At 38.3% G+C, this 16,645-nt stretch overlaps 1 protein-coding gene across 1 annotated transcript; it reads left to right on the top strand.

The window, feature by feature from the left end:
* The first annotated feature begins 341 nt into the window (after positions 1-341).
* On the top strand, positions 342-683 carry LOC138903853 (uncharacterized). The gene has a single exon (XM_070192425.1). The coding sequence runs from the start codon at positions 342-344 to the stop codon at positions 681-683; it is 342 nt and encodes a 113-aa protein (XP_070048526.1).
* The last annotated feature ends 15,962 nt before the right edge of the window (positions 684-16,645 follow it).

Consider the following 16,645-nt stretch of genomic DNA (forward strand, 5'->3'; position numbering starts at 1 on the left):
AAAGGTTTGAATTTGAGTAGGACTAAAACTGAATATCTGGAGTCCAATTTCAGCGACATGACATGAGAAGAAGAATTAGACGTGGGGCTTGACTCACAAGTCATCTCCAAGGGAGGTAGTTTCAAATACCTTAGGTCAATTATCCAGGGGGGTGAGAGATAGATGAGTATGTCACACATCATATAGGGGTGGGGTGGATGAAATGAAGGTTATCGTCTGCAGTACTGTGTGACAAGAATGTGCCACCGAAACTTAAGGGCAAGTTCTATAAAGAGGTGGCTAGACTGGCCATATATTATGGGGTAGAGTATTGGCTAGTCAATAATTCCCGTATCCAAAAGATGAAAGTAGGAGAGATGAGTATGTTCAGATGGATGTGTGGCCACACTAGGTTGGATAAGATTAAGAATGAAGATATTCAGGAGAAGTTGGGCTTGGCTCCCATAGATGAGAAGATGCGGGAAGCGATGGTTAGATGGTTCGGGCACATGCGGATGAGAAGCCAAGATGATCCAGTTATGAGGTTTCAGCGATTGTCTTTGGCAGTTATGAGAAGAGGTAGAGGGAGGCCTACGAAGTATTGGAGTAAAGTGATCAGGCAGGACACGACTCAGCTTCAGAGTTTCGAGGACATGGCTCTTTATAGGAAGGTGTGGAGGTCGAGCATTAGGGTTGAAGGTTAGGAAGGAGTCAAGCATTTTTCTCCTTCGTTCCGAAGGGAGGATTAGTCTTTTAGGGTATTGTCTTGTACTATTAGTGGTGTATGTTATCTCCGCACTATTTTCTATTTTTTCACTGTACTGTGGCATTATTTCTTGTTGTTGTTATTACTTTTCCATCTATTTTCGTTTTTCTATGATGCTTATATTATTTTTTTTATTTTTGTTATTGTCACCGACACTATTGTCTATTTTCGTCTTCTTGAGTTGAGGGTCTACTAGAAATAGCCTCTCTACCCCTTTGGGGTAGGGGTAAGGTCTAAGTACATTCTAACCTCCCAGACCCCATCTGTGGGATTTTACTGGGTTGTTGTTGTTGAAACAATTTCCCAAAATTTCTCTTCAAATTCCATGGATTAGATGTTAAATCTCCTAAACGATAATGTTATGTATTAAAAAAGGATCAACATCACTTACCCAATAGTTTGTATGAAAATGACTCTTCAAAATCACCTTCCACCGAGTCTAGGGCTAAAAAATGTGATGAATGAAGCTATGTCCCAAAATACACTACATATAATCAGATGCAGATGTCGCATTTGCGATAAGAGGTTCGCAAATGTGACACAGGCATCGCAAATGCAAAGCCAACCTCAACCCTGAGCCTATCGCGAATGCGACAACTGGTCCGCAAATGCGAACCTAGCAAGCTCGCAAGTGCGAGAAAGCAATCGAAAAAGCGGCCTGCTCCAGTCCCAACTCCCCATTACAAATGCGATCAGGGGTTCGCATATGCGAACCCAGAACCCATTGCAAAAGTTTGTCCCCTAGCGCAACACTGCAAAAGCGAGCAACATCGCAAATGCAGTAATCGCAAATGCGACCATTTCCTTGCAAATGCGAGAACAAAACACTTGCAAAAATCCAAACCTCTCTCAAACTCTCTGGGTCGCGTCCAAAACTCACCCGAGCCCTCAGTGCTCCACTCCAACCATTTGCACAAGTACTTAATCATCATTCGAACTCACTTGCGCGATCAAAATACAAAAATAACGTCCAAAACCATGAATCAGACAACATAACACACGAAAATTACAATGAAACTTAACAATTGCAGAAAGACAACATACGTCTAATGCAATTAAACAAACTCGGAATGACACCAAATTTTGCAGACATGTTCCATATGAAAAAACTAAGTCGTACAAAGTCACAAAACCAAAATTCGATCCCGATAGACATAAAGTCAAACCATGGAAACTTAGGAAAATTATAAACCTTCAAATTCTCAACTTTTGCCAAAAGTACCAAATAAGCCTAAAAACCTCTGAATCCAATTTCGGGCATATGCCTAAGTCCAAAATTACCATATGGCCCTATTAGAATAATTCAAACTCCGTCCCGAGGTCAAATACACAAAATTCAAGCTTGTTTAACTCTTCCAACTTAAAGCTTCCTAGTTGAGAATCATTCTTCCAAATCAATCATGAACTGCTGAGGAACCAAAACAAACGATACACACAAGTCATAACACACCATACATTTCTACGCATTTCCTCAAACCACCTAACTGAATACAAATTCTTATAACAACTTGTCGGGTCAATATATTCTCCCCTACTTAAACATGTGTTCATACTCGAATGTGCGAAGAATCGTCACAAAGCCATCAAGTCACTGTATAAACTCACCATGATAATACCTACGGGTGATCTCACTTAATCCAAATCTATATAAGTCTGACAACACAATCTAAATGATAATCATTACCTTAACATTAGCTCACAACCTTTAGAACTTAATCTCCAACTTCCCAAATTAATTTTGAGACATGATTCTCGCATCTATATGTTGTATAAGTCAGTATTAAGCTGCATCAAGCCATAACCATAAACCAAGTGTATTCAAATAATATTCCACATAACTTAGATACACATAGCCATAACTTTCGACCACAATAGTCATTCAAATATCAAATATTGTACCGGTATCTAACATCCTATCAATAAAAACCTTGTTCCAAGTCTTCAAACTCAACCAATGATGAAAGAAACACTCAGAAACGTATAACCCCCCATCACATCAACCAGTCATGGAGCTTTCTGGCCCGACGAGAACCAAAGGAAAAATCTAGGCCGACTAAAGACACTATAGTTCCAAACATAGCTTAATCAAATGTTATGGCACTACATTCAGGCCCAATAACTTCACCTCATCCAATACAAGCTACTCACCAATATGCCACACAAATCCTACCTAGAGCCGCTTAACATGCAATAAGTGCACCAAACAAGCGACAAATTCGATGTACCCCCGATAATTGAAGAGAATCAAATGAGAGAACTGCCCCGCAAGCTAAGCAGATACCACCATGAAGCGCAATGCAATGAAGCCATCACACAAGCGAGAAAAACAACACAAGAATTAAGCCCAAAGTATCATATCCCAACATAACTCTGATATGATACGTGACCCAATCGAACCACATGTACACATAAGATACGTCGGGTCGTGATGCTCACTATCAACAACCATATACATATCAACAACAAACACGCGAAGTACATGACATTAACCATGGAAAAATGGATAGCATAATATACCACAAATAGAAAGACCAAACCAAGGCGCAATCAACCATTCAACACCCCGAGAATCATCTCGCTCAAATTTTGCAACAAGGCCACCATAGAATCGCATCAGGTAAAAGTAATCAATAGATCACAACCCATCATACCATATGAGAGTAACACATGGAACATATCAGAACATGAATAAGATCTACTCCAAATGATAACACATCCATCCACAGTAACTGTGTTGGGTAGACAAATCCGACCTGATGTAGAATACACATTCTCGTTAGGCCCACCAATGGCCTCCAAATCAATTCCGATCCTCCCAAAATAGGTAGATAACAATAGAAATATGCACAATAATCGATCTATAACACATGACTTTGAGAATCCTCTTCATTTTCAAATCCTTAGAATACAATAATTCTTTATTGCCACATAGATAAATCTGAACATCAACATTCAATCAATCAGGCCATTACCATAATACATGTTAGGCCACTGCAGGTCAAAGCACAATGCACCTTTTGGAGTGCACACCCTTCTTAGGTGGTACTAGATAATGCTAGCATTCTTCTAAACATCTGAAACCGTCCATGCTATTTAGAACTCGTGACCCTAAACAGGAGAAAAATTACAACATGCAACATGTTCCTTATGCTGCTGGCAGACATCCAACCCAAGTTGTCCTCAACACTATCAAGAACTATTCAAGACCCATCCACGCATAACTAAGCAATCAGAACTGAATTTTCCCAACTTAACCAAGTCACGCAAGCCGTCAAACCCAAGTGTATTATCACAAAACACTGGTAAAGCGTCACCACACCAAAGGAACCAATTACCTTTATTACTATGCTGACCCTACACTACCAAGCTGACCAATATCTTCGAATCCTCCTCAACTTGCCTTCAAGATAACAATTCTCCTTGCCGGTATACTATGATCCTAAACCAAAGATCACCGCAAGAGATCCTAGCCTGAACCACGTCATCCAAAAGCCCATTAACCATTGTATTTGGAACTAACAAGGATATTGGGGTTCCAATTCTTAAAGAAGAGTTTAGCCAACATACCTCAATTGAGCTTCCTTAAACTCTAAAATATTCCGGAATTCTTAGCAACTTTAATCTATTTTAGAAATATAACAAGTTGAACCAAAATTAGGAAGATGATCATGGTTCTAGCTCATTTGAGCATTTTATCAAACACTAGGTGTGCATTAAGGTTTCAAGGTCCTTTTAAGGAGTATTCCATCATCCCAAAACCCATTCTTTAACATTTTTAGCTCAATAATTTTCCTACACCCATTGATAACACATGCATGCAAAATAACCAACTCCCATACCCAAGAATCATTTTACTAAATACCCAATTCTAGGTAAAATTCGAGATTAAGGGTTAGGGTGTAGAATCTTACCTCTAGGATGAAGACCTAGTGAGTTTTCCTTGTTAATCATCAAAGAATCGAGCAATAATTGAAGGACAATTTGTTGAAGATCACTCTCTAGGGCACTCTCTCACTCTAAAGAACTCTCTCACTCTTAAAATGTCATATTTTAGCTAAAAATGGCCTGTTGCGTCTATTTAACAAAGTAGGGTCGGGTTATAAAAACCCAAAAATGAAGCTCTGAAACAGGATGCATAATTGGCCTCTAAACATGGGCATGACTAACCTAGTCTGCGGTCATTATGTGGCCTGCATACTTGTTCTGTGATCGCATAATGCACCGCAAAACTGGTCTGCGGTCGCATAATGCGCCGCAAACCTGACCTCCAAACAGGCTCATCCCTGCCTCACTATGCGACCATTATGTGGTCCGCAAAGTAATTACGCGACCTCATAGTGGGCCGCAGAAATGCATTTTGCTGTCCAAAGTTTTCCTTTACTTTCCTCAAACAAGTAAGCCAAGTTCTGCACCACGAAACATTATTTTTCCTTTGCAAAAATTTATAGGGCCTTACATTATCCCCCACTTAGGATCATCTGTCGTAGAATGAGGGTCAAAATCTATTATTATCATCAAATGTGGCCCAACTCTTAATTCACATTCACCCGTAGTTTCAAAATTTGGCTAACTCCCTAAATTTCAGAAATTTCGCTAGAGTCTCCCTTGTAACTGGGCCTAACCACATGCCAGAGAACCCCAGAAACACATCCTATAAACATATATATAATCCAATGAGGTAACATAACACAAAACAACACCAATTATGGCCTCATAAGAAATATATTGCCAGAAAGGAACACCTTTAACATCAATTTTACAAATGAGACATTATTCATAGAAGGCAACCCTTTAGAATTTTCATAGAAAACAAATAAGGATAATTTTTCTTCATTTCTTTCTCGGCCTCCCAAGTAGCCTATTCAACCGATTGGTATCTCCATAGTACTTTCACGTAGGCAATTTCTTTATTTTTTAACTTTCGGACTTGTCGATCAATAATAGAAACTGAAATCTCTTAATAAGTTAATTACTCATTAACCTCAATAGTTTTAACCGAAAAAATGACTGTCGGGTCTCCAACTACTTTCTTCAACATAGACACATGAAATACCGGGTGCACAAATGACATTTCAAGTGGTAGATCAAGCTTGTACGCCACCTCATCGATTCTCTAAATGATTCTGTACGGCCCAACATGCCTCGGACTTAATTTCCCTTTCTTACCAAATGCATTACACCTTTCATGGGGGAAACATTCAAGAATACCCAGTCATCTTCTTTGAACTCCAAATCCCTACGATGAACATTCGAATAGCACTTCTGATGACGCTGAGCATTCTTCAACTGCTCCTTAATAATTTTAACTTTTTCCATAGCCTGATGCACGAGGTCTGACTCTATCAACTCTGCTTCCCCAATTTCGAACCACCCAATGGGAAATCTACATCTCCTTTCGTATAAAGCCTCGAACGGTGTCATCTAAATGCTAGCATGATAACTATTGTTGTAGGTAAATTCTATGAGTGGCAAAGGATCATCCCAGCTACCTTTGAAATCTAGAACATGAGCGCAACATATCCTCAAGCGTCTGAATAGTCCACTCTACCTAGCCACCAATCTGCGGGTGAAAGGCTGTACTAAGATTTACCTGAGTACCCAAACCTTGCTGAAATATCTTCCAAATATTAGCAATGAATTGTACTCTCCGATCAGAAATGATGGAAATTGGAGTGCCATGCAACCTGACTATTTCTTTGATATACAACTGAGGATACTGTTCTGCTGTGTCGGTACCTTAACCAGCAAAACATGTGCTGAATTCATAAGTTGATCCACAATCACCCTAATTGAGTCAAACGTGTGCGGAGTGCATGGTAGTCCTACCACAAAGTCCATATTAATCATTTCCCACTTCCACATTGGAATTTCTATATTCTGTGCCAACCCACCGGGCCTTTGGTGTTCGGCCTTCACTTGCTGACAATTTGGACATATCGCCACAAAGTCTTCTACATTCCTCCTCATATCATTCCACCAATAGACTTCCTTAAGATCATGATATATTTTTGTATAGCCCGAGTGCACCGAATACCTAGAAGTGTGAGCCTCGGCCGTGATTCTTTCCCGGAGACCATCCACATTTGGAACACATAACCGCCCTTGGTACCTTAGCGTACCATCATCCAAGCCGAGAGAGAAAGCCATAGTCTTATGCTTATGAATCCCCTCCTTCAATTGCACCAACAATGGATCGTTGTATTGATTCTCTTTGACTTACACAACAAGTGATGATTCAGCCCTATTTTGTACAATCACCCCTCCTTCACTAGAGTCCGCAAGGCAAACTCCCAAACTAGCTAATCGGTGAACTTCCTTGACCAATGGCATTTAATATGCCTCCAGGTGTTCTAAACTACCCATAGATTTCCTGTTAAGAGCATCCGCCACAACATTAGCATTCCCCGAATGATATAAGATATCAATGTCGTAATCCTTGAGTAACTCAAGCAATCTTCTCTACCTCAGATTCAATTCCTTCTGCTTGAAAATATACTGAAGGCTCTTATGGTCCGTGAATATATCCACATGGACCCAATATAAATAATGTTGCCAAAGTTTCAATGCAAATAGCACCACCGCAAGTTCTAAATCATGTGTTGGATAGTTCTTTTAATGATTCTTGAGTTGCTTAGAAATATAAGCTATCACCTTGCCATGTTGCATTAATACACATCCAAGCCTGATTCTCGAAGCATCACAACATACCACAAATCCATTTATACCCTCTAGTAGGGTCAACACAGATGTCATAGTCAATCTTGCTTTCAACTCCTCGAAACTCTTTTCACAAGAATCTGACCATTGGAACTTAATTGCCTTCTACGTTAATTTAGTCAATGGAGAGGCAAGAGTAGAAAAACCCTCCACAAACTTTCTTTAATATCCAGCCTTTTTACACGGAACTCTTGAGGAGGGGATCTATATGTCCCTAAGAAACTGTGAATCTCTATTAGAGTTGAAGGCCTCGGCCAATTACATACAGGCACAATCTTTTGAGGATCAACCATAATCCCTTCACTATAGACTACATGACCCAAGAATGTGACAGATTGCAGCAAAACTTCACACTTCGAAAACCTTGCATATAACTTGTGCAGATATAGGGTTTGCATAACTACCTTGAGATGATTGGCATGGTCCTCTCGATTGCGTGAATATACAAGGATATCATCAACAAATACTATCATAAAGGATGCTGGGGCATTTGTTAGCCCAAAAGACATCACTAGAAATTCAAAATGCCCAAACCGGGTCCTAAAAGTTGTTTTCAGAATATCCCACTCCCTGATCTTCAATTGGTGATACCCTGATCTTAAATAAATCTTGGAGAAGTACCTGGAACCTTACAATTGATCAAACAAGTCATCTACCCTTGGCAATGGGCACTTATTCTTAATTGTGACCTTGTTAAGCTGCCGATAGTCAATACACATTCTCAGTGGCCCATCTTTCTTCCTTGCATAATGCACCGCATGACTGGTCTGCAGTCGCATAATGTGCCGCAAACCAGACCGCCAAACGGGCCCATCCCTACCTCACTCTACAGCCATTATGCAGTCCACAGAGTGATTCTGCGACCGCATAGTGGGCACAAAAATGCATTTTTCTGCCCAACTTTTTCTTTTACTTTCCTCAAACAAGTAAGCCCAGTTCGGCACCACGAAACATTATTTTTCCTTTGCGAAATTTTATGGGGCCTTACATCTATTATTGTCATGCCCCAAACTCGGGGAGCGTGACCGGCGCTCAACCGAGTAAACCCGGCTGAGCAAGCCCGTTAGATTTCATTCTACCTAAACTCATTCATGAAATAATATTAGATGTACTCCATTAATAAGACACTGAAAAGATTTCATTAACAACTTCCATTCATTCCATTAGCAAATTCGTTCATAATTTCCAAAGTATTACAAGTTTATAGATTTAATGAAAAACATGTTTGCCAAATAGCAATAATTTTAGTTCAGTTCCCAACATCATACACCACCCACAACCTGTGTACGGAGCCTTTAAATATGACAGAAGAATAGTATGGAAGTGCCGGCAACAAGGCCCCGGCTATACCTCAACACACAAAGTGTAACATCAAGTGACATCGAGCCCAAAATAGAATAGGGCTCACCAAAACCTGCCTAATAGGGAATAATTGCTAACGAGGACCAAAGCTGCACCACTGATGAATCACCTGCATCCATTGAAGATGCAATGCCCCCGGCAAAAGGGACGTTCTTACATATGGAATAGTACTAGTATGTAAAGCTAACTGTCCTCTTTCAAAATAGAATACCAATGTAAGAAAGTGAAATTTATAGAAGCAACAAATCACAATCAATGATATTCAAATGTCAAGTTAAAACAAAATAATTTCCAAAATATGAAGATAACACTGTGAAGTGGTAATCAAATTATGATGATAATATTATTTTTGGTTGGGAGATCTTTAGCACCGATATACCACTGTTCACAATACCAATACCACTGTACTTTTAGCACGGAGTCCGATCACGACCAGACCGGCTAGGCTATCTCATTAGAGACATCAACCACCATTACTATCAATACCAAAACCACCGTAATTTTAGCACGGAGTCCGATCACGACCCGATCGGGTAGGTTGTCTTATTTGAAGACATCAACTAGAATCTCAATTTCAATTTCCATTTCCAGCACAATCACCACCATGTGTGCGGCATGGTGTCCGATCATGACTCGATCGGCTAGGTTGTCTTATTCGAGACATCAACCCTTTTATATCAATCAATCTCATCCAAATTAAGAGGAATAATTTTATCACATCAATCTCATCCCAAATAACGGGAACAATTCACAAAAATAACATAGGTGCAAATGTATTTACCTCATCATCTTTCACATTGTATAAATCTCCACTAGTATTTTCAACCAATAACAACAACAATATTTCCTTGGCTCTTTTGGCCATTCACAAGATTCTTTATTCAAGGCACGGTGGCCATATTTGATATTTCACACTTTTATTTCTTCTCTCTGATGTATCATCATCATAAATATCAACATACATATAATATTCTAGAAATCACAACTTTAAGTTCATTAGAAATGAACAATTTAAGCACAGTAGATTTCTTTCCGAGAAATGGAGTAAAATAATTGGCAATTGATGCACGAGTTAAAATCATCAACAAATAACACACCATTTATTCTTGACATATTTTTTCCCACAAAGGGAAATACACAATTTCCACTCACGAATATGTAAGAACGCAAAACACATTGAAAATACCCACAAATCATAACGTCTGTTAAAACAGCCACATATGAGCATGACTTGAGTTTATAAGCTTTTAGGCAATTCTATTTTCGAAGTCAATTCGGAATAGTTGAATCAAGGCTCATTTCATAACCGTTCTCACATCATTTTATTTCATTGGCCCCATTGGCCACAAGTATAACTTTCACTTATATCAATCATTGCATTTCATACTTATTTCACATCTTTTAATTCGATTGGCACCATTGGCCACAAGTATAACTTTCACTCTTGCACATTGGCCATACTTTATATCCCAATTCACTTATTTCACTTCCAACCATCTTTATAGGTTATCAACAGTAAAACAATTCCAATCAAGACTTTAGGTACACATATGATCAATTAAGAGTCTTAAGCATATTGAGTTTTCTCACACAATTTGGAATCATAACCTTCATTTGAAACACAACTCAAAGACATAACATTTTAATACACATATCATTCTTGAACACATTCCCAAAGGATAATATAATGTGTTAGGAACATTCGGAACACGTTTTGAATACATTATTCTCGACACTTTGATTATTCGGGACAATTGAATTTATTGGGAATAACTCAAAACATAGAATAAGGAACTTGAGACAACCATACTTGAAACTTATGAGAACATCATTGAATTCAATTCTAAGAGAGTAGTTTAGCCAACATACCTTGCCTTGAGCTTTGCTTAAATTACTACAACATTCCATAAATTCTAGCAATCCCAATCTATTTTGAGACATAACAAAATTGAACCATTATTAGGATGATATTCATGATCTCAGCTCATTTGAGCATTTTATCAAACACTAGGTGTGCAAACTTAACTACAAGGTTCTTCTACAAGATTTCCTTCACTCCACAACCCAATATTTACGTATTTGAGCTCAAAAATCTTCCCACAAACCTTATTAGTACAAGCATGTATAAAGAATATTCTTATACCCAAGAATTATACTCCAAATCAACCATCTTTTACCCAAATTCGAAATTGAAAATTAAGGTATGGAACCTTACCTCTTAGATGAAGATCTTGTGAGATTTCCTTGTTGGATTGCAAAGCTTGGGCAACATCTTGATGAACAAAATACTTTATCTACTTTCTCTCTCTAGAACACTCTCACTTCTGTCTAAACAACCTCAGATAATTGCACCAAAATAAGCCCCAAAGCCTATTTATCAAAATGGGATAGGGTTAAGAAAATAGAAAAATTAACCCTCCGAAATCAGGTATACGGTCGCATAATGGACTGCGGAATGGCTATACGGGTCGCAAAATGCACCGTAAAATTGGTGCCAAAAACTTGGCTGTACTGGTCCATTATGCGACCTGTTTTGTGGTCGCAGAAGCACTTTCGCAATCGCATAATTATTCTGCGATCGCAAAATTGGTCGCAGAATCGCATTTTTTCAGCCTTTGGTAATTTGGTCATAACTTCTTGTAGGAATGTCCAAAATGAAAAACGGTTTGAGGTGTTAGAAACTAAACACATATACCTTTCATTTGATAGGTAATACACCATATAAATCTTCATATCATGAGAGGTATGCTCGTTTGAAGTTAGGTCTTGTACGAACTCACTTGAAACTTTATCCCATCCTAAAATTTTCAACTTGACTTAGCCTTGGGGCTCTTATTAGACCATAAAACATTCTTTATTCACCTCATACATATATTATCATGATTAATTAATATAATTCTTATAATAGCCCTTGTCTGCACACAAAATAATATAATTAGCGCACATCAACTTTCTTAATAACACTTAAGTACTTCAAAATTTTCCGGGGTGTTACAATTGTCTTCAAATGTAGAATCTATTGATTGCATCCGAGTTGATGGGCTTCATGATGACTCTGCCTTCCATTTATTCTAGGATCAATGCTCCTCCCGACAACACTTGATTGACAACATAAGGACATTGCCAATTCGGCGCGAACTTTCGCTTGGCTTCTTCTTGATGAGGAAATATCTTCTTCAAAACCAACTGCCCCAGTGTGAATTACCGAGGTTTCACCTTCTTGTTGAATGCATTAGGCATCCTATTTTGATACAGCTGACCTGTAACACCCCGGAAAAAAATTCCGAAGTACTTAAGTACTATTAAGAAAGTTGATGTGCGCTAATTATATTATTTTGTATGCAGACGAGGGCTATTAATATGATAGATATCAATTTGATATTATAATAAGTATACAAGTAATATTATGAGTGGGATGGGGTCTAAAGTGAGCCCTAAGTCTAAGTCAAGTTGAAAATTTCATGATAGACTAAAGTTTCAAATGGGTACTCACAACAACAAACTTTGAACGAGAATATCTACATATATATAAGGAGTCATGTGATCAGCAACCTATCAAATGCAATATCTTAGACTCTAGTTTCTAACACTTCAAATAGTTCATCATTTGAACACTCCTACAGGAAGTTATGACCAAATTACCAAAGGCTGGAAGAATATTATTTTGCGGTCAGATGTGCGACCGCAGAATCATTATGCGATCGCAAAAGTGGTTATGCGACTGCAAAATGGTCACACACCTGGCCAGTGCAGCCCAGTTCTGGGCATTAATTTTGCGGTCCATTTTGCGACCCGCATACCGATTGTGCGGACCATTATGCGACCGCACACCTGAGTTTGGAGGATTAATTTTCCTATTTTTATAACTCGGCCCCATTTTGATAAATAGGCTTTAGGGCTTGGTTTGGGGCAATTATCTGAGGTGTTTAGAGAGAAGTGAGAGTGTTCTATAGAGAGAAAGTAAATGAAGTATTTTGTTCATCAAGATCTTGTTCAAGACTTGAAATCAAATAAGAAAATCTCACAAGATCTTCACTCAAGAGGTAAGATTCAAACTCCTATTCTTCAATTTTAAATTTGGGTAGAAGATGGTTGATTAAGAGTATGATGCTTGGGTATGAGAGTATTATTTATACATGCATGTACCAATAAGATTTATGGGAAGATTGTTGAGCTCAAATGAGTAAATATTGGGTTGAGGAGTGAAGGAAATCTTGTAGAAGAAACTCGTATTTAAATTTGCACACCTAGTGTTTGATAAAATGCTCAAATGAGATGAAACCATGAATATCGTCCTAATTATGGTTCAATTTTGTTAAGTCTAAAAATAGATTGGGATTGCTAGAATTTACAGAACATTGTAGTAATTTAAGAAAATCTCAAAGCGAGGTATGTTGGCTAAACTTCTTTCCTAGAATTTAATTCCATGTTCTTGTAAGTCCCGAGTTATTCTTTATAAATGAGCTATTCCGAATAAGCTGTGTTGAAAGGTATGTGTTCAAAATGTATTCCGGATTCTCTTATCATATGATGTTATCCTTCGGGAATTTGTTCAAAGCATGAGTTGGGTATAAAAATGTTATGCTCAAAGTAGTGTTTAAAGTGAAGGCTATTATGCCAAATTGTGTAAGAAGTCTCAATGTGCATAAGACTCGTAATTGCTCATAGGTGTACTAAAAGTCATGATTAGGGATTCCTTGTTGTCGATAATCTATATAGATGCTTGAAAGTGAAAGTAGTGAGTTGGGGATATAAAGTGTGAAGTACCGAGTTGGGGATATCAAGTGTGAACACTGTCCCAAGAATGAAAGTTATACCTGTGGCCAATAGCGCCAACGAAATGAAATGATGTGTGAAATATTATGAAATGGGCCTTGATTCAACTATTCCAAATTTACTCCGAAAATTGAATTATCCAAAAGCTTATGTACTCAAGTCGTGTCCAAATGCGGTTGTTCTAACTAATGCTATGCTTGGTAGGTATTTCCAATATGTTTTGATTTCTTACATATTCATGAGTTGAAATTGTGTATTGCCCTTTTTGGGAAAGGTATTTCAAGAGTATTCTATATGATGATGTTTATGATGATGACCCATGAAAGTAAAGAAATGAAAGTGCGGAATATGATATACGGCCACAGTGCCATAAATGAAGAATAATATGTATGGCCAAGGGAGCCAATGAAATAATGATGTTGTAAGTAGCTGAAAGTAATGTGAAGTGATATATGGTGTGAAAGATTATGAGACAAAAATATTTGTACTTATGTTCCCAATGTGTTATAAGCTCCTACACCCTCATGAGGAGAGGTTATGGTGTTTCTAAATATTTTAAATGCTCTATGATCACCCATGGCAAGTACAAGTAAGTGATAGTATGAACATGAAATGTGGTCGTTGCCTAAATGAGAATTATGAGGTGTTGTATGTCCCAATGGTTTCCACTATTGTTGTATGCTTTTGAAATAATGTATGTAAATGACTTCAATTGTTAAGTCCCCAAGAGTCATCAATCTTGCTAATGACCACAAGATGTCAGGTGAGTAAATAATGGGATGAAAGGGAGATGTCCTATGCTAAATCATGATGAACCTTAAGAAACAAAATTAGGCTCATGTGCCATTGAAATCGACTTATTGATTTACCATGCATGTGCTAATGTAATGAGTTTTGTTTCTTCGTGATGAGCATAAACATGAAGTATTCTAATGATATGGGAAATTACGACCTTAAATTTAATAACCAACTATGTCGCTTTCAGTTTATATATGGTATTGTGATTGGGATTACACCTCCACCCGCATATATTGGAGTGAAGCGGTATGACCTCTTTGGGTAAGGATTGTGATATTTTGATACACCTCCACCCGCATATATTGGGGTGAGGCGGTAGGACCGCTTTGTGTAGGGATTGTGGTATTGTGATACACCCCCACCCGCATATATTGGGGTGAGGCGGTAGGACCGCTTTGTGTAGGAATTGTGGTACTGTGATACATCTCCACCCGTATATATTAGGGTGAGGCGGCAGGGCCACTTTGTGTAGGGATTATGGTATTGTGATACACCTCCACCCGCAAATATTGGGGTGAGGCGGAATGGCCGCTTTGTGTAGCTATTGTGGTATTATGATACACATCTACCCACATATATTGGGGTGAGGTGGTAGGGACGCTTTGTGGGAAAATGGTTATAGAGGATCCCCGAATCAATAATTATAAATGTTAGTGGAAGCTATTAATAAATTTTCTTGACGTTAACGGCTATCCAAGCCCTTTTGTTGGTACCATGATTCATCATATTCATGTTGTATTTCTATGCCCTTTAATAGGTTTATTTGTATTGTGTGGGTAAACAATGTGAATGGTCTATGAGACGCATAGGTGTATAATATGATATGTGAACACCAAAGACGGTCTATGAAATGTATATGTGTAAAATAAAAGAGGAAGGTGTCACTTTAGTTGGCCTTATTTGTACATGTTGTTACAATTACATTATATTATGTATTCCACGTATAGTTCATATGGCTCAGTTGATCCTAAAAGATGTTAAGAATAATGCAAGTATAATAAGACTTGAAATGTGATTCTATGGGATGTTTCGTAGTTTCTTGATGTACTTCATTTGCCTCTTAATTGTGTTACCATATTTTCATATGTTGTTTCGACTGCCTTACATGGGAGTACTATTCCACATGTACTCATGTCCTTTTGGCTGGGGGCGCTGCATCTTTTAATGGATGCACGTATACTTCTACATGATGATATGGATCTTTGATGGGGATCTTATTCACTACTCAGCTTATGGTGAGTTTACTACAGTTCTAGTGGGTGTTTGGGTCTAGTTCATTTTATGTATTTAGGTTTCTATTATCATAGAAGCTCCATGTACACTGTGGGTCATGTAATTAAAGATTTGAGTTTTGTCATGTATTTATGTTCGCAGTATTTACAGCTATTTATAAAGTTGCATAACCATCACGAGAAAGAAATTATGGGCCATTGAGCCAAATGTATTCAATATGAAAGTCAATATATAATTATGGTATGGTAAATCATGCATGAGTAATGATGAGAGGTTAGTGTAAATTAGGGTTGCTCGACTGGATTTACTCGGTTGAGCACCGGTCACGCTCCTCGATGTCGGGGTATGACATGACCGTGGCATACTGCATCTATTCTCTTTTCATAAATGAGCATAAGTTGCTCCTCTCTAACTCGTATCCATTTTGCGCCATCTAACATGGCTTCTTGAATGACCCTCAAAGATTGTATCTCGACATTTGTGGGTATCAGAGCTTCGGTGTTGCCTTGGTGGATTCTCATGGTGGTTCGGTAACCCAATAAAGCGAAGGATAATTTCTCCTGCCACTATTTGTGATTTTCCACTATCTTTCATTGGATCCTTTTGATGTTTTATTTGTTGCTTCAAAAACTCCATTCATTTGAAGTCTGTAGGCTATGGAACTACGATGGACGATTCTGAATTTCTCGCAAATCTCCCCCATGACATCGCTGTTGAGTTTAGCTGCAGTATCGTTGATGATTGACTTTGGGATCCCGACATGGCATACTATGTTGTTATAGATAAAATCTGCTATCACTTTGTTCATAACGACCTTATATGTATAAGTTTTGTCCTGTTTGTTGTAGTCGTCGATGGCTACCAGCATGAAATGGTGTCCATTTGATGTGGCATGCTCTATAGGTCCGATCACGTGCATGACTAAGTGGCGAACGGCCAAGGACAACCTATTACATTCACCTTGTTAGGTAGAACCTGGATGCAATCCTCGTGAATCTAGTACTTGTGACACTT

The sequence above is a fragment of the Nicotiana tomentosiformis genome, unplaced genomic scaffold, assembly GCF_000390325.3.
Source record: "Nicotiana tomentosiformis unplaced genomic scaffold, ASM39032v3 Un00047, whole genome shotgun sequence".
NCBI lineage: Eukaryota > Viridiplantae > Streptophyta > Magnoliopsida > Solanales > Solanaceae > Nicotiana > Nicotiana tomentosiformis.

Excerpts from the sequence above, each read along its gene's own strand:
- LOC138903853 (XM_070192425.1), top strand. The coding sequence starts at position 342 with ATGAAAGTAGGAGAGATGAGTATGTTCAGATGGATGTGTGGCCACACT.